Raw genomic sequence first — 22,489 nt, 5'->3', positions numbered from 1 at the left:
ACACTGGGTTCAGATTGTTTTCTCTTGCTTTACTGATATACTGGATGTATTAGCCTGAGAAATAAATTTTATGAGCCTGTCTTAGCCCATTAGTAAAACAAGGACGATAACTGTAACATCTGGAGTTATAAACCGAAAACCAACAAGCAAAAAGCCCTGGAAACTATAAAGCCTAACCAAATATACTGTTAATATTCTCAGAATCAGATTATTCTCTTTTGTTGTTTTGCTTGTTTTTTTTTTTGGTACCGGGGATCGAACTCGGGTCCTTGCGCTTGCATAGCAGGTGGTGAAACCTTTGAGCTAAATCCCTGGCCCCAGATTATTCTCTTTTTATCCTTTCTGTGTATGGGTAGGTAAAGTAGAAATTTCAACATAGTAACAATATTAATTTTAGTCAGAAATATTTTCCCATTAAGCAGGGTGAGGCTATAATCCCAGTACTTGGGAGGCTGAGACAGGAGGATTAGTGAGGTCAAAGCCAGCCTGGGCTACACAGTGTGTTAGAGGTCAGCCTGAACTACATAGTGAGACCTTGTCTCAAAAATTAAAAAAAAAAAGGAAAAAAAAAGGAAAGGAAAGAAAGAAATATTTCCCTATTAAATAGATTGTTAGGGCTGGGGATTTAGCTCAGTGGTTCTGGTGCCTGCCTCACAAGCACAAGATCCCGAGTTTGATCCCCGGTACCAAAAAAAAAAAAAAAAGATAGTTAGATTAGGATACTCAAACTGCCATTTGTCCAGAATTTTTTCCCAATTTAATTCCATCATTTCTATTTAATATTGTTGTAACAGCCTTCATTACCTGCCACAACTTCTCTATTTTTTTTTCTATTTTTCTTTTTGCTATAGATAAATGTAAAATTTAATGATACCATTTAAAAATCCTTGCTAAAGTGCTCAATATCACTAATGAAATGAAATGAAAATCAAAACCACAATAAGATATCACTTCATACCTATTAGGATGATCATTTTTAAAAAAACCAAAGGTAAGTTATAATGAGAATAAATTAAAAATACAACTACCATATAATCTAGCAATCCAACTTCTAGATATATATTCAAAGGAATTGAAATCAGGATCTCAAAGAGGTCCAGTGCTATCCTAAAACATGTAATCCTAAGATGTATCTCTGCTCCCACGTTCAATGCAGCACTAGTCACAACAGCCAAGACATGGGAGCAACTTGCAAGTCCATCAACAGATGAACGGATAAAGAAAATAGAATATAGGGCAGGGGATTTAGCTCAGTGGTTCCTCCACCTTCCTCAAAAGCACAAAGTCCCGAGTTCGATCCTCGATACCAAAGAAAAGGTGTACTAAAGAAAATAGGATATATACATGCAATGGAATACTATTCAGCCTTAAAATATTGTCCTGTCAATTACAGTAACATGGATCTATAGATATTATGCTAAGTGAAATAAGCTAGACACAAGGCCAAATCCTACATAATACCACTGATATGAATATAAAATAATTAAATTCTTTGAAGTGGAGAGTAGAATGAAACTGGAGAGAGAGGAGAATGGGAGGGTATTAATGAAAGGGTACAAAATTTCATTTATGCAGGATGAACAAGTCTTAAAGATCAATTGTACAGCACGGTTGCTAACATTAATAATACTGTACTTATAATTTGCTAAGAGGGTAGATTTTATGTTAAGTGTTATCATAAGATAATAAGGTGAGTGGGAGGAATCTTTTGGGGGTGATAGGTATATTTACAGTACAGGTGGTGAGAGTTTCATGTATACTTATTTTCAATGTCAACAAGTTAAATACGTTAAATATGTACAACATTTTGTCAATCATACATACCTCAATAAAGTGGTTTTAAAATTTTTTCACTAATTTGAGAACTTTGTGCATTTATGTACAAACTTCTCTGATTATTTTTGCCTTCAACCTTATCGATACATTGTAATTCTACTTTATTAAGCTGCAATCAACATACAAAAACACACACAGGGGCCGGGGATTTAGCTCAGTGGTGCCTCCGCCTGCCTCGCAAGCGCAAGGTCCCGAGTTCGATCCCCGGTACCACCAAAAAAACCCCCCAAAAAACCCACAACAACACACACTGATAAACTTCAAGCAAATAAAAAGCACATACCTCAGAGAAGTGCTACTATTTGCAGTCGTTTCCACACCAGTACTGATCTCTGTCATTAGATCTGAAAGGGGAAAGTTTTCTGGAAGAAAATAATACCATTACAATTAATATTTCCCTTATTTTCCCCAAGCAAATAACAGAAAATTGAAGTTCTAATCTCTTTACACTGGTAGGGGTCAAATATTTAGATTTTGCTATCCTATAATACGTAATCCTAATGAGTCTCCAAAAATTAAAAAAAGAAAAATCTCCCTCAAGACATCTTAGCTAAGTTCACCTAAAGCAGAACATTTTAGGGAACATGATCTGATCAACTATCACACTTTCCTACTTACTCTGAGCAGAATGGGATCCTAGGTTAAGTATGCATTTCTACTGCTTTCCTGTTGCTTACAGGAAAATCATAAGAAATTTATCCATAGAACTCATAAGGGACAAAGTAACTTTTACATTAAAACTAGAGGGGGCATAAGGAGAAGTGTTTTCCGTGTGTGTGTGTGTGTGTGTGTGTGTGTGTGTGTGTGTGTGTGTGTGTGTCAAGTGTTTTCCTTTACCCTATCTAGAGGTCTAGGATGATTGGGACAATAACTGTGTTGCCAATAACAATAGCTAAAAGCTTTGTATCTACTAGTCTCATTAAATCTTTACAATTATGAAATAAGTGCCATAATTATCTCCATTTAACAGATAAGCAATCTGAGGCTTAGTACACCTGAGTGGTAGAGCTGCGATGCATGCCCTCATTCCTTCCAGACATTTGGTAAGTCACTGTCATCCTATTATGGATGGACAAAGTCCTTACACAGTACCTATATCATCATAGCGTTCCACCCAGACTACAGACACTCTTGTCTCAGGTCCAAGGGGAGGCACAAGGCGACCCTGAGGCAGCTTCTTCATTCTGGAACTCGGACTGAGCTATATGCAGAAGAGAGAAAAAAGAAGAAGTAGCTTGATAAAACTACCCAGTCATGTATTTATCAAAATGTCCAGTGATGTGAGTATCAGGTCATGGAAACCAGGAAAAAAGTGTGAAATACATTTGCCAAAGAGCTCTTCTTCAGCTTCTCTGTTTAGGAGTCTTGACCTAGAAAAAGGAAATGAAAGCTTCAAACTGTCAAAGGAAAAGAAGGTAAGGAACATGGAATAATTATCATTTGCATTAATAGCAATAAGATTTGTATGCAACATTTTTTTTTTGGTGCATTCATGATTTTAATAAAGAAAAATAGGCTTTTGAGCTATACTAAGCTCACTGGTCTGTAGTCCTTCTCCAAGGCCAGGTGACGCCTAGCAGAGGCCGAGTAATGCAACTGTGGAAAGCACCCATCTTCCTCGCAGCTCTCCAACACCCCATCTGTAGGCAAAGTTGAGTCCTGCTCTTGTTTCTTTTGGGGAGGGATATATCCACTGAGGCGAGAGGCCAAACTCCGTTTTCCACAGGATGGTTTTACTTTGAGCTTTATTTTCTTCTTGTCAGGATCGTGCACAATGGCATGCCTAGTGAGACTTTGTTTCATGGCAAACATTTTGCCACAGCCAGCATGTTCATATACAAATGGGCACTGTTCCTCATGGAAAGAGAGAATATGGCTCTGGAGATTGAACACAGTTGTGTAGGTTTGACCACAGCCTTCTCTTGGACATCGACACACAGCCCTTTCTGAAGCGTGAGTTTTCATGTGCTGCTTAAGGTAATCTTTGCGTTTAAATGTTTTCTGGCATACTTCACACATTATTTCCTCTTTATGGGTTTCTCTCATGTGTTTCAGAAGTTCTGTCCATGTTTTGGCCACAAAAGAACATCCCTTTTGACATATATAACCCTTGTGGACCTTCCCATGTCACTTCAGGCTGCTGGGTGAGGCAAAGTGCTTCCCACATCCTTCCTCGCTACACCTGAACGGTGGGTGGCTCCCTGGTATGCTGGCACTGGTGGATTTTCAGCTGCTGGTGTTTCTTAAGGGCTTTCTTGCAACCTTCACAACTGCATACATATTGTTTTTGCTGATTTTCATGTTTGCATTCAAAATGTTTCTTCAGGTTTGATTTGGTATTGAATTTTTGATCACAGCCATTAGCTGTACAAACAAATGGCTTTTCTCCAGTATGAATCAGGATGTGGCGACTCAGATGGTAGTCTCTGACAAAGGCCTTGCCACAGCCTTCATAGTCACAAGCAAATGGCCTCTCCCCTGTGTGCTTGCACAGGTGCACGTCGAGCTTCCAGGCCCTGCTGTAATTGGCGCCGCAGTCGGGGAAGGAGCAGATCTGTATGTAATGTTTTAATGAAGATGTAAAGGGATCTGAGATTGTCTCTATTATGTCTGGAAAGCAGTATGCTTTCCCCATCAATGCAACATCACCAGCTTGCCTAGAGATCCTAATCTCTTAAATGCTCTATGAACAAATTATTCCTAGTTCCCAGATCAAATGTTTCCTATTGCAATCTGTGCCTAATTCCGTTTTCTAGTTAACAGAAAGAAAAGAGTTCTTGGGCTTTGCTATCAAGCACAGTGTGCTTCAGGCTTCCCTGCCACCCAACTGGCTTAAAGTTTCTTTGCAAGGCTAACAAGACTACATGGCTCCCCTTCAGCAAACTGGCACTCTGAGCTACACCACTTTTAGGGCATGCAGCAGAGCTAAGTTTATGCTGTTGTCCTAAACAAAACTCAAGTGCATAGAAGGGAGAATCCCATACTTAAGCTGAGTATTAAAATTAAAACTGCTTTATTAGCACAGAAATACTATGTCTTTGCCAAATGACTATAGTCCATGGCAACCTAGCCCTATCCCATATTTTTTCTACTTTGGCATTCACAGAAAATGACTGTGGCCAAGAGATTTCTTCTAAACAAACCATGTTATTGTACTACCTGTAACTCTCCAAACATTCTGTGAAACCTTCTAAGACTTCTGATTTTCAAAATCAGTCTACTTCAGTCTTCCACAATTTGATGGGGTTTTTTTTCCTCTAAATCAGTTGTAAAGGTAGAAACCTCTCCCATATTCTCTCTTTTTTGCAGTTGAGACAGGGTGTCACTATTAGTTCGGGCTAACCTTGAACTCACGACAATCCTCCTGCCTCAGCCTCCCAAGTGCTGGAATTACAGGTGTGGACCACCACATCCAGCTCCCATATTCTCTTTAAAGCATGTACCTGTGTCAAAAATAATTTTCACTGTGGAAGGAGCCAAACAACTGAGGAATGACTTCAGTCAACTTTACACTTCTTTTTCTTTTGTTTTATTTTAAATCAATATTCTTATACTTATGATTTGATTCTGTACTCTTGTTACACTTACTTGGTCACTTTTCAGTAAAGATTAAGAGATGACATGAAGTGAAAACACTGACAAGGAAATAACATCTGCTGATAGGCAAGAAAAGGCATAAAAGCAAAAAAGCTCTCTTCTTGTAGCAGGGTCTATGTGGCACAGTCAATATATTTATTCATATGTAGTAGTGCCCCTCTTAAATGTTCAAAGACCTACTCCCCAACCTCATCCCAGTGCTTGCCTGAAACCATAGTTTCCAAATTCTGTATGTCATGTTTTTTTTCTATACATATCTATGATAAAGTTTTATTTCTAAATTAGGACAGTAAGACATTAATAATAGTAACTAATAATAGAAGAATGAGAACAATATACTGTATTATAATAAAAGCTATGTGGTCTGTCTCTCAGTATCTTATTATACTATACCATCCTTCTTCCTGTGATGATCTGACATGAGATGAAGTGAAACATGATGTAGCATTAGGCTAATTCGTAAGAGTTACCTGAACAGAAGCATTGTGATACCAGAATATCGTGGCACTACAACAAGACTACTAAATGAGTAATAGGTGGGTAGCATATACAGTGTAGAAATCCTTGGCAAAAGGATGATTCACATCCTAGGCAGGATGAAGCAGAGTGGCATGAGATTTCACCACTTTATACAGGATGGAATGTGCTTTAAAGCTTAAGAATTATTTACTTTTGAAATTCTTCATTTAATGTTTTTGGACCATGGTTGAACATGGGTAATGAAATGGCAGAAAATGAAATAGCATATAAGGAGGGACTTCTGTAATGGTCTATTCTCCAAAACACTGCCATTTTTATAAGGTCATACTTAATTTAAATTGAATACTCCATGATTAAAGATATGGAATGTATAGCTAACGCTGTACCTTTAGTGGATGTTACAGGAACTAAAACATTTAAATAGTAATTGGTAAGAGATCAAGGACAGTACCAAAATGGCAAACAAAGGAACATAAAGTCTTAGAATGAACTATTTGCTGCTGGCTGGAAAAAAGGAAATTGAGAGAATTTGATTTCGAAGATTTAAATTATCAATAAATCAGTATTGTTATAATTATTCTCTGAATTAAAGTTAACTTTCCAGACATAATTCTATAATTATCCCATTTCACTACAAATTTTTAGAGATCAGCCACAAAATAACTTACCCTCTGTGAAGAATTAAGATTGTCTGTGTGATTGGGGAAAAGCTCAAGTGTCAGGGATGGCTGTTTCAGAATTCCTGGCATAAGATCCATGTTTGAGTCACTATCCTGGTCTGAAATGTTACTTTCCAATGAATCAGCTATAAGGCAAAGAAAAAAACTCAACTATAGTAACTGCTACTTCTTTGGATAAAAAATTTAATTATGGTAATCTAAGGCACTTACAACACTGCTTCTAGAAACTTTCTGTAAAGAATCAGGTAATAATATTTTAGGTTTTGTTGGTCATATAGGTCTCTGTTGCATGTTCATCTTTGCATTTTATTTATGACCCTTTAATCATGCAGAAGTCATTCTTGGATGAATTTGTCAGGTGTGCTATATAGTTCACTGGCTCCTGATCCAGAGGAAAACTGACATAAAACTAGAAAACACCTGATTTACCATATAAAGAATGTAATAAAAGCTATCTGTTATTGTCTGAGTTATCTTTTATTATATATTCAATCATGGAACACTATGTAAAGTAGATACTAGGACACCCAAAAGCTATGAACAACCTAGTTTTTGAGATTAAGGGACAATCTGGTTGGAGACAAGCACACAGAATTAAAAACAAGACAGAACCTCAGGGGAACACAAATACTGTATCAAGAAACAGGAGAAGATGAGTTGCAGTGGGGCACAGCTGGCATAATGGATGGTTCATAACAGGAGGAAAAGAACCAACTGCAGAAACTGTGGTGCAAGGATAAGGCTCTAGCTCTGGAAGGACTTGCTGGTCAGGTGGGCTGCTGGAATTAGAGTGGCAGACCACAGCACTGTCAGGAAGGCAAACAGCTGCTGCAATACTGACCTAGACCACGGAGGGGCAAAGAATGGGAAGTCGAGGGTCCAAGCACAAAGGTTACGAAGCTGTCGACCTAGGATTGTTAGCCTATGGGTGAGACTGTAAAAGTGTGATAAATAGTATCCCATCCTACAATGGTGTTAAAAAAAGAAGGTGCCATTTTTGATCTATTGCCTGGTAGGCATGAAGAAATGGGCTTAATGTGCAAAAAGGAAGGTCCTAGGTAAAATAAAGACTGAGTTCAGGCTAAGAAGTCTGACTCACTCCTGAGCCGTAGTCCTGGACTACCATCTTTTCTAGGCTGCTGAAGTTTCCTCTGCTCAGGGTCAGAACATCAGGCTGATATCATCATGAGATCCTTCTAGTTGTAGGCTTCTGTAAAGTTCCTCATAAAGGTTCTCATGTGGGAATAGTGAGGTAGGTGGGGGATCACTCATAGTTTGTGAAAGAAATGAACAAACTGTAAACCAAGGTATCTGCACACTGATTAAATAAGATGAAAGAAAGACAAAAATTGGGTTGAAATGGGACTCTACTATTTAGATTACTGAGGATCAGTCTGTAACTACTTTCCATCAGAAAGTTATGAGAAGACAGTATCTTCTACCTTTGTATAATCTAATAATTTTAATGCCTTAGAAGCTGGAAAATGCCTTAGATGACTTCAAGATCTCTTTCAATGCAACAATACCGCACCATCCTATGAATATAAAAACAGGTCCTAAACAGCACCACGCCAAAACAAAAAACAAAAAACTCTTACTTAAGGACTCCACAGGAGAAGGAACCACAAAGGCTATTTCTGTCAGGGCATCAGCATAATACAGCACCTTCTTCTGTCCATTGAAAATGCTAGCCCCAACATCTTCAGAGGATATTACCTCATCTGAAAACAAGAAACACTGCATCATGCTTCCAAAAGTGGGGAAAATGGATGTTTCTGCTTCATGAAATGTTAACTGGTTAATAAAGTGATAATAAATAGTAGAAGATATGTTTCCAACAAGAGCCAATTCATGTGAAATAATTAAATGTTTATTAAATGTCTTTACACCAACTTTAATTCATAAAATCTTAATTTCATAGTTTCTGAAACTAACAAACCACTTCTGCTTAGCAGAACTATAAACTTATCAGTATGAGGCAGAGTGAGGGAGCAGTCCTTTGGCAGCTGGTAAATAACCAAAAGGAAGACCACCACAGTCCCTCTGAAAAAGCTGGGCAGGGTGTGTGTGTGGGGGGGGGCTGGGGTTGGGGGTACTTCAAGATATTTCTGTCCCTGGTGTCTCTTTGCTATTACTCAACTCTGCTTCTGCTCCACCTTCCCCAATGGGCAATGATATAATATGAAAACAGACAGGTAGGTTGAATGTCTGCTTTAAGCTAGCAAGACTGAATTAAAAAAAAAAATCCTGAGAGCCAGTATAGTTCTCAACTGAAATGAAGACAATGACCTAACAATAATACGTAAAAAGCCAATAACTTGACAAAAGGCAGAGCAGAAGAAATGAACAAGCAGTTCTCAGGAAAGAAATAAAAACAGGAAAAGACCTCTGCTCTTAATGATAATTAAAAACAAATTTCTCACCCAACATATTAGAAGATTCTTAATGCTAGTGAACATGTGGCAAACAAATTAAGACCAAAGGTTAGCAAACTTTTTCTGTGAAAGGCCAGATTGTAAACACTTTATGCTTTGTAGGCCATGTAATCTCTGCCACAAGTACTTAATTCTGCCACTGCAGGATGAAAACAGCCATAGTACATAAATGAGAGTGTGGCTGAGTACTAATAACATTTTTCTTAAAATAAACAGGTATGAGCTACAGTTTAGACTCTGGGCAAGTACCCTGTATCTTTGCAGTGAACGCTATGGTTCCTGCCCTGATGCCCACTCCACCTGCCTCTACACTGTATTAGGACTCAAGTGTGGGTGGAACTGACCCTAAATAACAGCTCTTTCTTGTCATTATCTACCAGGGTCTTTCCATCTCTCTTGCCACTGGGACAGTTTTGGGGTATTCTAATTACCGTGCCACTGAGGAATTGGGGACCACCAGAATTCTGAAACTCAGTTAATCTCTAGTCTTCAGGCTAGTGTGGCATATACATCTAAAGCCTGGAATTGTCTTTCTGTTCTATGAAAGTAGCCAGGCTGGGACAAAGCTAAGATTTGGAGAACTGAGCTAAAGGAAAATTACAAAGAAATACATGAGTGCTCATCACATGATACTGAAAACCAATCTGTGAAATTTTCAGTTACATGAGGCAATAAAATGTCCTTCAAATCTAAGCCAATTTAGATCAGGTTTTCTGTTATTTGCAACCATAAACACTAAAGTGACATATTTATAAAATGAAAATTGTGTATTATCTTTTATCAATTCCACTTTAGGGAATTTAGTATATAGATACATTCAACCATATATTCAGGGTATATAGAAATTAAAATTATAGTATATCTCCAAACACTTTCCTTCAATTTTAGTCAAAATTAGAAGAAACTAGAGATCAAGTTGCAATGGTATTTAAAGAAAACTTTGAGGGTGTAATCTTGTTGACATGAAAACTCTGAAAATTCAAAGCAATGGACACAGACATTACTAACTTCAGAGAGATAACTTTCCAGCAACTACAGGAATCCAGGAACAAAATGCATTAGCCAGGTGGGACAAAGGTCTGAAGTTTAAATTTATACTGCTCTAATCTTTTTTATCCTGATTGAAGTTCCTTGGGAGGATTTGTAGAGATGGGAAAGAATCTCTGAAATAGGCAGCTCTTCACTGCAAAGTTTTTGATATAATGTCCCAAGAATGTTACCTTTAACTGACTTTTTGATAGCCACAAAGTCTATAAAATATACTTGTTAATGGGGCCGGGGATTTAGCTCAGTGGTTCTGCTGCCTGCTGTGCAAGCACAAGGACCTGAGTTCAATCTCTGGTACAAAAAAAAAAAAAAAAAAAAAAAAAAAAAAAAAAAAATATATATATATATATATATACACACACACACACACACTTGTTAATAGAATACATATTTATTAGACAAAACTCACTTGTTAGGAAACTGTAATGCTTGCTATAGATAATCTAGACTTATTACAGTATTTTTATAGAAAACAATCTGTTTAGTCACATTATAAAAAGGGATTTATCAGCATTGTATAATCATTAATTATATATTAATTTACCTTAGTCTACAATTTTATATATATCATATAGAGAGATAAAGGGGAGGATGTTTAGAAGAATACACAAACTATTAAGTGGACCCACCCCTGTGAGGACTAGGAATGAGAAGTTTTTTCTTTATAATATCTTTGTTTGCTTTTTAAAATAAGAATATAAATTCATAGTAACGGGAGAAAAATCAAGTGCAACAAAAAACAAACAGTCATTATGAATTTTACCTTGTTCAGACCCTTCCCCATCATTGCAACTATTAATTGACCAACTGGTAGAAACATGGCCAGTCCAACCAGGGTGTCTGCCCACATCCACTGACCAGCCGAGGGAGAGCAAAAATTCTACAAAATGTGGCTGAACACTTCTGGAAGACTCCACATTCTTCAAAATCTGGAATACATACCAAGCATCAGCTATCATGAAAGAAACACAAGAACATATGCAAATAAATCTTCTTAAAACTCAGCTTACAAATCAAGTCACAGGTTCAGAATAAATTTGAAAATTTATTACTGTAGTAAAAAATGCATGCTCTGGAATTAGACTTGGACTGGCACGGCCTTGGGAATGTTTCTTAACCTGTCTCAGTTTCTTCATTGGTATGGTAGGGTTAATGATGGTTGTGAAGATTAAATGCGATAATGTAAGTAAAGCCCTGAACTTCCTTCCTGTTAAAAAAAAATTACTGAGCTAGACACATTTACAAAAAATTTTAAAAAGACACAATGTCCATGCCTTCAAAGAGTTAAAAGCCTGGCTAATGAGAAATATTACCCAGGTGTGTGATTATTTAATTACAAGTCTTGGCAAATGCTATAAAAGTACAAACTTACTAGAAATATAAAGAGTCCACAGGAATGTACCACTCCAGGAAAAGTAAAATGATTAGAAGGTTCTCTCCTCTTCACTAAGTTACCAAGCATAATGCCTGGGCTTTCTTCTGGCTTTAGAAAGGAGAGTTTCTCATTCTGATACAGTGGCTCTCATCTGGGCATGATTTTGCCCTCGAAGGGATCTTTTGGCAATGTATGGAGACATTTTTGGTTATCACAACTGGTGGGACAATGCTGGTATCTAATAGTAGAGGCCAAAGATGCTGGTAAATGTTCTAAATTTCCCAAGACAGCACCCACAACAAAGAATCATCTGGCCCAAGATGGCAAGACTGCTGCCATCTTATTAAAGGAAAATAAAAAATTCCTCTCTTAAAAAATGAAGAGGGAGGTAGGGATCAGAGAGTATCAAAATCATCTGGGGAATTTTCTAAAGATAAGATTCCTTTGGGTTCTCCCAAATCTACATCAAAATCAGCAAAAACCAAGACCCTGGAATTATTTTTACGCCTTCCCCCCTTGACAGACTGTGATGTATCCAGTCCACAGGACATCTGTATAATACTAATCTATGTCCAAGACCACACGGAGGCCTGTGAAAGTAAAAATATGAGAAGTTACACAGATTACTTCTCCATTTACTGGGCATCACTGCTGAGTTTATCTCTTTAACACAGAACTAGTCTCCTTAGAAGCATACTTGTTTGGTTCATCTATATACTATCACATGAGACTACAAAGTGTCAAGAAACTGATTTGACAGCCAGTTCCAGGTTTGCAATCAATTTTTTAATTTAGAAGATAAACTCTTAAATAGTTTCTGAAAATTTAGTCAAAAAGCAATAAATGAGTTAAATCCAACTTGCAGGGCACTTGCTGGCTGCTAGAAATTAATCCCCTGTGGCTAGGGAGGCAAAGTCTCAGCCGTTCCCAAGGAAGCCTCCAGGAATCTCCATAGTTTCCTTATCAACTTCAGTCCCTAGAAACCTAAGGAAATGGAACTGACTTAGGAGTTTCCCCAAGAGTTTGTACCTTCTAGAGGTAGGAGAAAAATGGCCCCATTATTTTCATGTGAACAATGCATTAGATTTCTTTCAAAACAGATCCCAACCCCTGTAATTACACCAGTTTTACTGAGGTTCGTCTAAAAAGCTAGAGACCCTGAAGCTTCTGTGTTTTAGTTTTATTTGCCACCAGCCTACCTTCTCTAAGCTCCCATGCAATACTCTTATCTAAGCTCCCATGCAATATTCTTACCTTTGGGGAATTTACACATTATTACTTTGTCAAAAACAATCTGATTCTGCCTTTTTCCTTATGGTCAATGCATACCTCAAATACTGCTTAAATGTTTTTTCTTCCAGAAAACCTTAAAGTCAGGTCAGGTTTTCCTGTTATGGCTCTGATGATATGCTTTAATGCCCCTATTAGCACAATTAGTACCATGAGTGCTCATTTAATGGTCTATTTTCCCCTCTTGACAGTAGTCTTACAAAGCTCAAAGTTTTGTATATCTTGTTTGTCATTGTAACTCTGGAACCTAATAGGTAGCAGACACTTACTGAACCAGTATCATGAAATGAGAAAGTTTTCTCATAAACTTTTTTCACCAATACATAATCTGAAACAGTACTTCTCATGAAAACATTTTGTGCCAGTGAATTTCTAAAGGTGTGCTAATTTGATTAGTGAATGGTGTTAGGTTATTCCTAGTTAGTCATAGTGCCCTAACATAGTCATAGTGCCCTAAGCTAACACATCTGAATACTGTATTTTACAAACCTTTCTTTGGCCCTTTCCTAATCACAGCTGGTAACTGTCCATTCCACGTTTCAATTATTAATTTCCAACAGAAACTTCAAAATCATCTCCTTTAATTTTCTATCCTCTCTATTTTTCTTTATCCTTCCAGTTTCTTCTGTTACACATATCCAATTGTGTTACATACTGTCATCTGTTTTTATCTTTTAGTCAGGTGTTTTTTTCCCACTGTACAGTATGCATGCCTCACTTGAAACAATTTGCTTGTGAGATTAGTACTTGCAAAGGGGAAGCCCGTTGCTCCCTTCTATACTATGCCAGGCCATAGCACAGGAAAGATGTTTAGTAAATGTTCACAATTGTTCTATTCTTCTTGAGAAATCAGGCCTAGCTTTAGCTTTTTGTGGTGAAGCTTCTGTATTTTACTTTCATTTGTCTTTATGAATATGAATTTCTTAAGGGAAATAAAGACATACGACATATCTACGCTAAACCACACTCCTTAAGAGTCAAGACTCAGGACACTAAGCATCATAATTTTAATTCATTCAGTTTCTGAACTGGTTCATAAGAACTTAAGGATCAAGTTTTTTTTTTTTTTTTTTTTTGGGTACCGGAGATCGAACTCAGGACCTCGCACTTGCAAGGCAGGTGTGGTGCCACTGAGCTAAATCCCCAGCCCAGGATCAAGTATTTCTTATGAAGGACAACTAAAATCCTTTTATGTAAAATCTTATATAGCATTGTACAAAAGTCATCCCCCCAAAAATCTGAGAATTCTTACCTCTTGGTTTGTTTTCTGACCTGGTTTCATATAGAAAATAAAAACTGTGTCAAAAGGACGACAGGGCAAGAGATCCAGATATCCAATGTCGTCAAAAAACCCAGGTATCGTGGAATCAAGTGCAATAAGGTGAGGAGGTAGACGACTATTTGCAGGTTCCTATCACCAAAAGAAGAAAGAAGCAATTGTTATGTCTTTCATTATTTATAAAGCAATACTTGCTCACAATAAAAATTAAATCTAAAAATTAAAATGGATATAGTTCTAAACTTGAGAAACGGCATGTTTACCTTATAAGCTGGCTTATTTTGTGTTAAATATTACTAGAAGACTCTTATATCCGTTAACTCAATGTTCACATGACCAAAGAAAGAGATATTTTTATCATCCCCACCATACAGGTAAGGAAAAGCCAGGTAACGACCCCAAGACCACACAGCTGGCAAGCCATGATGGATGCCAGGACACAGACCTAGATAGTCATCTGATCTTTCTGTACAACATAAAAAGGGCCTGGCTTGCAAATACTACAAAATTACTTCATGTCTTTTTAAAGTAGCATGAGAGAGCTCAGTCAACTGAAGCCCATACTTTCAGTAATAGTTTATTAAGGGAAGACTTCAATATTCCTTTTATAATTATCTGTAGATTTCATTTATATGTATAATATGGTTCTGTATTACCCAAGAAAATTTAGGGCTGCATGTATTATCAAAAACAGTCCCCTCAGACAGAACATTGAATGAATTTATAGGGTAAACTGTCCTGCCACTCATATTATAACATACAGTAACTCAAAATTTCATTTACTTACATGCAGGGCAAGCCTATAATCAGGTTTTTTATTTACTTTTTCCTCATAAAAATATTATAACTACATTAGCTGCATGTTTATAAATATATTTATGAATATATTTGCTCATAAAAGTTCAAGAAAATTACCTTCAACGCCTCTAAGGACAAAAATCCGAAGTGTGAGAGAAAGAGGCGGGCTGTCTGGAATTCCTGGGCAGGGGGCGGGGGCTTGCAGTCTGTAATGGGGTCAGGAAAGCTTCTCTTCTGCAATTCACCTTCACTCTGCTGCTCAAGGTGTATTTCATAAGCAATCTGCTGGGCCATGCCGCTCCTTAATTTCTCATGTCTCTCTTCTAACTGAAATGAACCAAACACCTCATTTTTGTGAACTTGCTTCCATATCCTCAATACTTGCTTCTTCATCTCCTGGCTGTAAATGATACCACTCTGTCTTTGCTCCCCTTCAAATAAGCAAGAAAAGGGGAAGAGGTGTTGCTCCTTCCCCTACTTCCAGATCCCTGTCCACTTTCACCCCGGAGCATCTCTTCATGGTGCAAAGTTCTATCTTGGATTCCCCAACTGTATTCTTGGAGACTCTCCAAGATCCTTTCCTTCCATTCTGATCAAACTTACTTTGAAATTCCATTCTCTGGTGAACGATGAGCCTTCTAACAACTTGGCTCAATTCTACAACCTCAACCTTCACAACTCTGACCACTCTGAGCACTTTTTTTTTGGTGTGTGTGGGGGGGTATTACTGAGGATTGAACCCAGGCCTTCACAAACATCCCCATCCCTTTATTTTTATTTTAACTTGTGATCCCCTGCTTTCCCTCCCAGATTATAAACTTACAGGACCACAACTAGCCCTGAGAACATCTTAAATTTCATCTGCAACCTACTTTCAAGAGCTATAATTCTGAAATTCCTCTCCAATCCTAAATCCCCTTCCAGCACTCCCTGAGCCTGTGCTTTATTGTTACTGAAAGGCATTCAACCCTGCCTCCTATTTTTCCATGCCACTAGCATCCTTCTGCTTCCCAACTAAACTTAACCCAGCCAAATCTAACATTTTAATGCCTTCTCCTTATGCATAAAGAAAGGCTGTGTTGAACTTTACCCTCCCAAATTCCTAACCTTCTCAAACTCTACACTGCTCTAATTCTTTACTTATGCTCTCAGATCCCAAGGACTTGAAGTGAGCAGAGTACGTTAAATAACTTTACCACACATGATGCTACTTAACCTTGTCTGGATTGCCTGGCAATTTAAAGAACTATCATCAATCCCCTTGTACACTGTATGAACCGAGGCTGAAATATTTACATAAGGTTTCTCAATTTTCTTTCTTTCCACTTTAAATATCTCTGAACTTTTACCTACTCTCTCATCCTCTCCTGTCTTATCAGAAATACCCCCTTTCTAGATAAAATCACCTAGACTCTTGACTCTGCTGCTTTTATTACTTATAATTCCCTTAGTATTAGCAGACCTCTCTCCATTAGATCCTTCCATTCAACCTATAAGCATTTAATATTTCTTCCATCCTTGAATGTAAAAAAAGAAAAGAAAAAAACTAACCTTGCCTTTCCTCAGCTAGGCTACTTCCTAATACTATTCTCCATTCTAAATCTTCCTCATTAGTACTAGTAGGGTACTTCATACTCACATATCTCTCTCTCTCACATAAATCATTCCTCAACCATTTATTGTCAGTCTCTCACTTTACACTCCTTTGAACCTGCTCTCAAAGGTCAGGTACAATTCAACTCCAAATTCAGGCCCTCTTCTTATGCCTCCTTCTCCCAGATCTCTCCAGCATACGAGAGTGTTGTCCTCCATTCCTTCCCTATTCTCTTATTATCTGACATACCTTGGTCTGGCACTTCTTAAAGTTCTTCTCCCTTGACATAAGAGATCAGTTATTTCATCTAAATATCTAAATTAATCTAAAACCAAATAAACTTTTCCCATCTTCCCAAACCTGTCTCCTTCCTAATATCCATACTTTTGTAAATGGCCACAACATCTCTTTGTAATTCAAGATCAAAATCTAAAATTCCTTGGCTCTTTTCCTTCCCTTATCAACCTAAGACTATCTGGATCTACCTCTACGATACACTATATATATTAAACTTCATTTTTGGTGATGTAATTTTCCTTTCTCCCACTTGGATTATCAGATATTCTCTAAATTTGTTTCCCTTCTAAATATCCTTCACTACCAGAGTCTGATTATGTCACTACACTACTGAAATCTACCGTGGAATGACCCAGGCAGCCAGTGGCCTTGTCTCTCAGAGATGTCCAGTTTCTATCAGTCAATCCCAGTCTACACTCAATTTGCTGCAAGTTACCTTCCATACATTTAAGGCAATGCCTTGACCACAGACATCATTTAAGAATGTTTGTATTCATCTTCCTTAACAACAGCTAAAAACAATTTATCTTACTTCTTCAGTGACAATTTCGTGCAAATCTGGAATGCTCAGATCTGCTTTTACAAAAGGAATCTTGTCCACTTCTTCAGGAAATGGTCGATGTTTCACAGTATATTTAAATCCCACATCATTTTTAGGAACTGGACGAGGTTCAGGCACAAAAAGCTGTTAAAATAATACAAATAACATTGTATTTATTACATAAGGTTCAATACCCATGTGTAATGATATGTATTTCTCTAGTCTGCTTTCATTCCTGTGTTTCCCTAAGATTATATGACATAAAAACTCAGTAAGAATCTACAAATGCTACAGCTCATGGTAAAGGCAGGAAGTCTATATACTTGTATGCTCAATTTTATTTTCTTAAAAATATCCATCAACTTATTATAGATTTCATGACTGATGAATGAGTTGAGGACTGCTACTGTTCCTGGTCTGAATTTCCCACATTCAGTGCTAAGCTAATGGATGAGGCACTTAAGGACTTTAAGACGCTAACTTCCATTTCTCTAACAACTCTCAAATCATTCCATATGTTATAGCACAAGTTCAGGTTCCCTGGTTAGTCCTAGAAAGTGAATTCAATTTTGGAACCTTAGGTGGCTTAACTAAGAGTATGGACACCAAAACTAGATCCTCATGTCTCCAAAACCCTGCTTTAATATGTATATAGTACCTACATCAAGTAAGTTTCAGTTCTTTTCCTTTCCCTTTGAGTAGTCAACACTAACTTAGAAACTTACAGAGCTGTTAATAAAATGTGATATGTATCGTGCCATCAGAAGAAAATCAGGGTGTACTCCTCAAGGGGTAAAAGGCACAGCTCATATGACAGAGATATTATGTATGATACTAAAAGACTTCTGAGCCAGGTATGGTAGTATATGCCTGTGTGAAACAGGAAGATAACAAGTTTGAGTCTAGCTAGCCTGGACAAATTAATAACTTAATGAGATCCTGACTCAAAAAGTAACAAGGCAGGAGGACAGCATTAAGTTTGAGGCCAGCCTGGGCTACACAGTGAGTTCAAGACCATCCTGAACTATATAGCGAGATCCTGACTCAAACAATAAACAAACAAAGATTAGTGTCAGGGATTTAGCTCAGTGGTTTCGCCACCTGGCCTGATGCGCAGGCTCAAGGACCCGAGTTCGATAGTTCGATGTACCAAAATAAAAAAAGATTACCGATGTAGCTCAGAGCAAAGACCCTGGGTTCAATCTCCAGTACCACACACACACAAAAAGGCTCATATTCCACTTTTGTAGCTGTCTCTTAAATGCTACTGAAATTTTATGAAGTCATATTTTAAAATAATTTTAGTAACAAATAACAAGCTTACAATGTAATAACTGAAAAAAAGCAGTATGGCAAATGACTCAAATCCTATTTAAATGTTATTATGCATAAAAAGAAAAAATATTGGAAAGAAACCCACTAAAATATTAACTGTGGCTATCTCCCTCTGGAGAGTAGAGGCGATTTAAAATTTCTCTATTGTCTGAATTTTCTAACTTTCTCACACAAGCAAATAATATCATATAATTACAAATGTAACATAAAAAATTTAACACACTATATTAAAAAGTATACAGTATACTGACAATTACAGAGGAATAAATGATATAAAACAATCTGAAACTAAGACCTATTGCTAAAAACATCAAAAAGCCTGGGCAAAATTTTTCCACATATGGTATGTATGTGACTTTTATTACACTTAAAATTACACTGAAAACCCTGGGCCACTGTTCAGAATAATAGTCCTTATTCCTAAGTGAATGTCAGAATCACCTGGAAAACTTCTGGAAAACTCACCTGTCTATAAGACGCCTCGAGGGCCAGGGATTTAGCTCAGTGGTTCTGGCGCCTGCCTTGCAAGTGCAAGGTCCCAAGTTTGATCCCCAGTACCAAAAAAAAAAACATAGTATACAAGATGCCTTTAAACAGTAATTCAGTAGACATAGAATTTTAGGTTCCAAAATTGATTCTGATGTGATTGAGGAGGACCTGGCCAGGTCTGTGGTTTTTTATTGGAATGTTATGTAACCTTTTTTTTTCTTTTGGGTTTTTTTGAGACAGGGTCTTGCTATGTATATAGTTCATACTGCCCTTAAACTCATGGTGATCCTACCTCAGCTTCCTGAGTGCTGGGACTGCAGGCTTGTGCCACCACTTTGAACGTTATACAACCTTTAATTCACCCAGCTACACAAACACACATGCACACACTCATCACTTCCCTGTAACTTCTGATGGATACCTTCTGATTTGCTTTTGCTCCCCTGGGTAAAAGGCAAAGTTGTTGTGCCCAAGCAAGTCTTCCAGACATTCCCCGGACGAGCACAGTGACAGAGGGGAAGAAATCATCTAGAATAAAATGTGTAAAAGTTTTTATTTCAGACAATCACCATTTATAATACACCTGTTATCAATAGCAGAGCTTCATATAATCAAAGCCCTAAGCCCAGTGTTTCCTATACTTCAAGCCTTTATGTACCACTTTGTGGTTTCTGTCATATCCAAGTATAGTACTGTGAGTGTTACTGTCTTAGTTCATGTCAACCACTCATTATTATTAACTTAAATTTATTTAAAAATTAAATAATGAACCTCTACATGGGAAACCAGTAATTTTCATCTGTTAATTATGCATTTTTAGAGTAGGTGTTTAAAAAGTCATAAAATAACATTCACCAATATTTCAGCTAACATCATCTCACATAACTCCAGTAGGTCACATCCATTTTTGGGAAATGCTGTCCTATCAAACACTTCTAACATCTCAAAGTTGGGAACAATCTAAATGCAGTGTGATGTTACAATTGGCCAACAGCTTTGTGTGACACTAACCCCCTAGCCAGGCCCTGTTTCCTCCTAGCAGAAGTCCAGCACGAAGGGATGTAGAAGGGCTCAAGATGGACTTAAGGAACCAGGTCCTTTTTATTCGCCTTTTATCTCAGGTGTGGGAGTCAACCTTGTTCAAATTTCTCTCTCAGTTCTTCCTTTATTAACCATTACAATAAATTATTAAAGTGTCGTTAGAAATGTACAAATTTCAATTATTTATATTATTGGTAGACTTTCTATGCAATGAAATTACTTGGAATGAGAGCAGGAGAGTCCTAAAAAACTGGAAAAAGCCCAGGAAGCCTGAAGGGGACACTAAGATTTTACAGATTCCTCAGAAGATGGAATCACAAACAGTAAGCACAGGCCAGAGAAGGTCAAGTGAGTCCTAGGTCTGGAGTACAAAAGAAAGAGATGCCTACAGAAAAGACTAGGGACCAGCACTTCTGAGATTAACAGTAAAATGGCCCCATTCTATTTCATTCTAAAGTCACTAAATCTCACCACAATATGATGGAAATATGGGATTGTATTCTTTTATCCCAAACTATGACACAATATCTCACTTTCATTTGATGGATTTCTGAGATCCTACTCACACTCAACAACATTTGCATGAGACTCTAAGACCCTGTTCACCTTTGCAAAGGCAAGGGTCTTTAATCACTGAGCAAATCCTATCACTGTGTGACAACAAAACCAGAAAGGGAGAGTTTTTATTTAGAAAATCTAGGTTCAAGTCCTAGCCATATCATGTACTTTTCAAGTTATCCTGGACAAGTCAGAGCTTCTCTGAGTTTCTTCACTTATAAATGAGGAAACTGCACAGAAGGTGATTCTCTGAGTCCTTTTAGGGCCACAGATTCTGTAGCCTTCATGTTCCTTCACCTTCCCAGTAATAAGCTCTCTCTTTACAAACTGGCAGACGCCAATATCATCAGGAAAAACTTGCAATAGTTTGGGTTGCAGTAGTAATCACATACCTTGAACTGGTTTGTAAACCAGGGTAGGGAAAGGAGGAAAACAGTACTTGTTGTGTCAGTGGAAAAATCAGTGAAGAGTTTTCAGTGGGTCAATTTGTATTTGAGGATGAGTACTATGGTGGCAGCAAGCAGGGCAGAAGTAAGGGCAAACAAATTTTGAAGCGGCAAGGGCAGAATCAGACCAGGTAGGAAGGAACTGCAATAATCTAGGTAAGAAATAATACGTTCCTGCATTTGGATGTTCTGGGAAGAATACAGAAAGTGTCAAGAGTCTCTGTGGAGGTAGAAACTTGGAAACTAATTACATATGGAAGTAACAGGAGAAGTAAGCAAAGATGACTTCTCAGACTTCTAGTCTGTGGGTGGCAATAACTGAAACAGAACAATGAGGGGTGATGGGCAAGGGAGTAGAGGGACAGGATCCAAAGTTCACAAGGGAAGAAAGAGTGACAAAAATTTTTATACACAGTCAACATAAAATATCCCACTTAGACTTTTTATAAAACTATAGAGCCATAGTGTAATATTTTAGATACTTACAGAGTCTTCAAACAATTCTATTTACTATATATTTCCTATTTATTGACCTTCTATTTCTTAAGTGTTATTGCTCCACAACTCTAAATCCTTCAAGATAAATACATAACTTAGAATTTAGTCTGTCCTTCTCTGACAGTATTGATGAATGCACTAATTTAAACTCAGAGAAGACTTGAAGAGTTATAACTTACTCTGTTCATTTCCAAGGGGTTGCTCCAGCATGGCCAGGATGACACTGTTGTCCAAGACAAAGTATCGAAAACTATGCTTGTTTATGGTTGGCAGCCTGGAGTATTTGATAAGAGTGGTCTCATTCACCAGACTACAAGGAGAGGCAGGACCACTGGGTGAAGGAAATGCACCAAGCAACTGCATAATACTATGGAGAATGGAATGGAGAACAGTTAATTCCCAAAGCAAAATCTTACATTTACCTTCCACTCTCTGAATTTAATTGGCCACAGCCACACTTCTTCATGAGTGAGGTATACCCCTCATAATGAATACCTATGACACATCCTGACTGTCCTCCAACACTGAAGGCACATTCCCCCAGATGTAGGGAGATGGTGGTCACCGCTTTCAGCTGAGTCTCTTTCCAAGACTGTCCTCAGCCAATGAGAAATACTCACTGAGGAACACCAGCTTCTTTCTGGCATAGGCCACATCCAAAGAATGAGAGATATGAGGTTATAGTCTCAGCACCTCACCTCGGCATGAGAAAATGCTGAAGGGTCAAGCGAGCCCCAGAGCACTTTGTTGCAAATGTATCACAGTTAGGACCTCCCTTTGCCCACTCCTGCTTTCTTCATCCCCTCCATAGAGACTGATAACTTCCTGTAAGCAAATTTCTCTTAATTTGCTACACAGGGAATATAACCGCAC

The 22,489-nt window shown here is 37.7% G+C and overlaps 1 protein-coding gene and 1 pseudogene across 7 annotated transcripts in view; both read right to left on the bottom strand.

The window, feature by feature from the left end:
* Positions 1 to 22,489, bottom strand: part of Ralgapb (Ral GTPase activating protein non-catalytic subunit beta) — a 100,369-nt gene that overhangs the window by 7,387 nt on the left and 70,493 nt on the right. For all 7 annotated transcript variants that reach the window (XR_015442033.1, XM_004867777.4, XM_004867779.4 and 4 more), the window contains 10 exons: positions 21,796 to 21,983; positions 19,495 to 19,601; positions 17,241 to 17,393; positions 14,935 to 15,144; positions 13,993 to 14,151; positions 10,839 to 11,004; positions 8,192 to 8,314; positions 6,582 to 6,718; positions 2,929 to 3,037; positions 2,120 to 2,198 (listed from right to left, as the gene is read on the bottom strand). Coding sequence is in view for 6 of the 7 variants with exons in the window: in XM_004867777.4 (XP_004867834.1) it covers positions 2,120 to 2,198; positions 2,929 to 3,037; positions 6,582 to 6,718; positions 8,192 to 8,314; positions 10,839 to 11,004; positions 13,993 to 14,151; positions 14,935 to 15,144; positions 17,241 to 17,393; positions 19,495 to 19,601; positions 21,796 to 21,983 (1,431 nt within the window). In the remaining variant the exon portion in view is untranslated. The remainder of the gene's footprint in view (positions 1 to 2,119; positions 2,199 to 2,928; positions 3,038 to 6,581; positions 6,719 to 8,191; positions 8,315 to 10,838; positions 11,005 to 13,992; positions 14,152 to 14,934; positions 15,145 to 17,240; positions 17,394 to 19,494; positions 19,602 to 21,795; positions 21,984 to 22,489) is intronic.
* On the bottom strand, positions 3,046 to 6,571 carry LOC106007977 (transcription factor IIIA pseudogene; annotated as a pseudogene).

Source organism: Heterocephalus glaber, unplaced genomic scaffold (assembly GCF_053883595.1).
Source record: "Heterocephalus glaber isolate CG9 unplaced genomic scaffold, H.glaber_assembly_v1.0 deba00001532, whole genome shotgun sequence".
Lineage (NCBI taxonomy): Eukaryota > Metazoa > Chordata > Mammalia > Rodentia > Bathyergidae > Heterocephalus > Heterocephalus glaber.
This window is presented reverse-complemented; position numbering and strand designations above follow the sequence as displayed.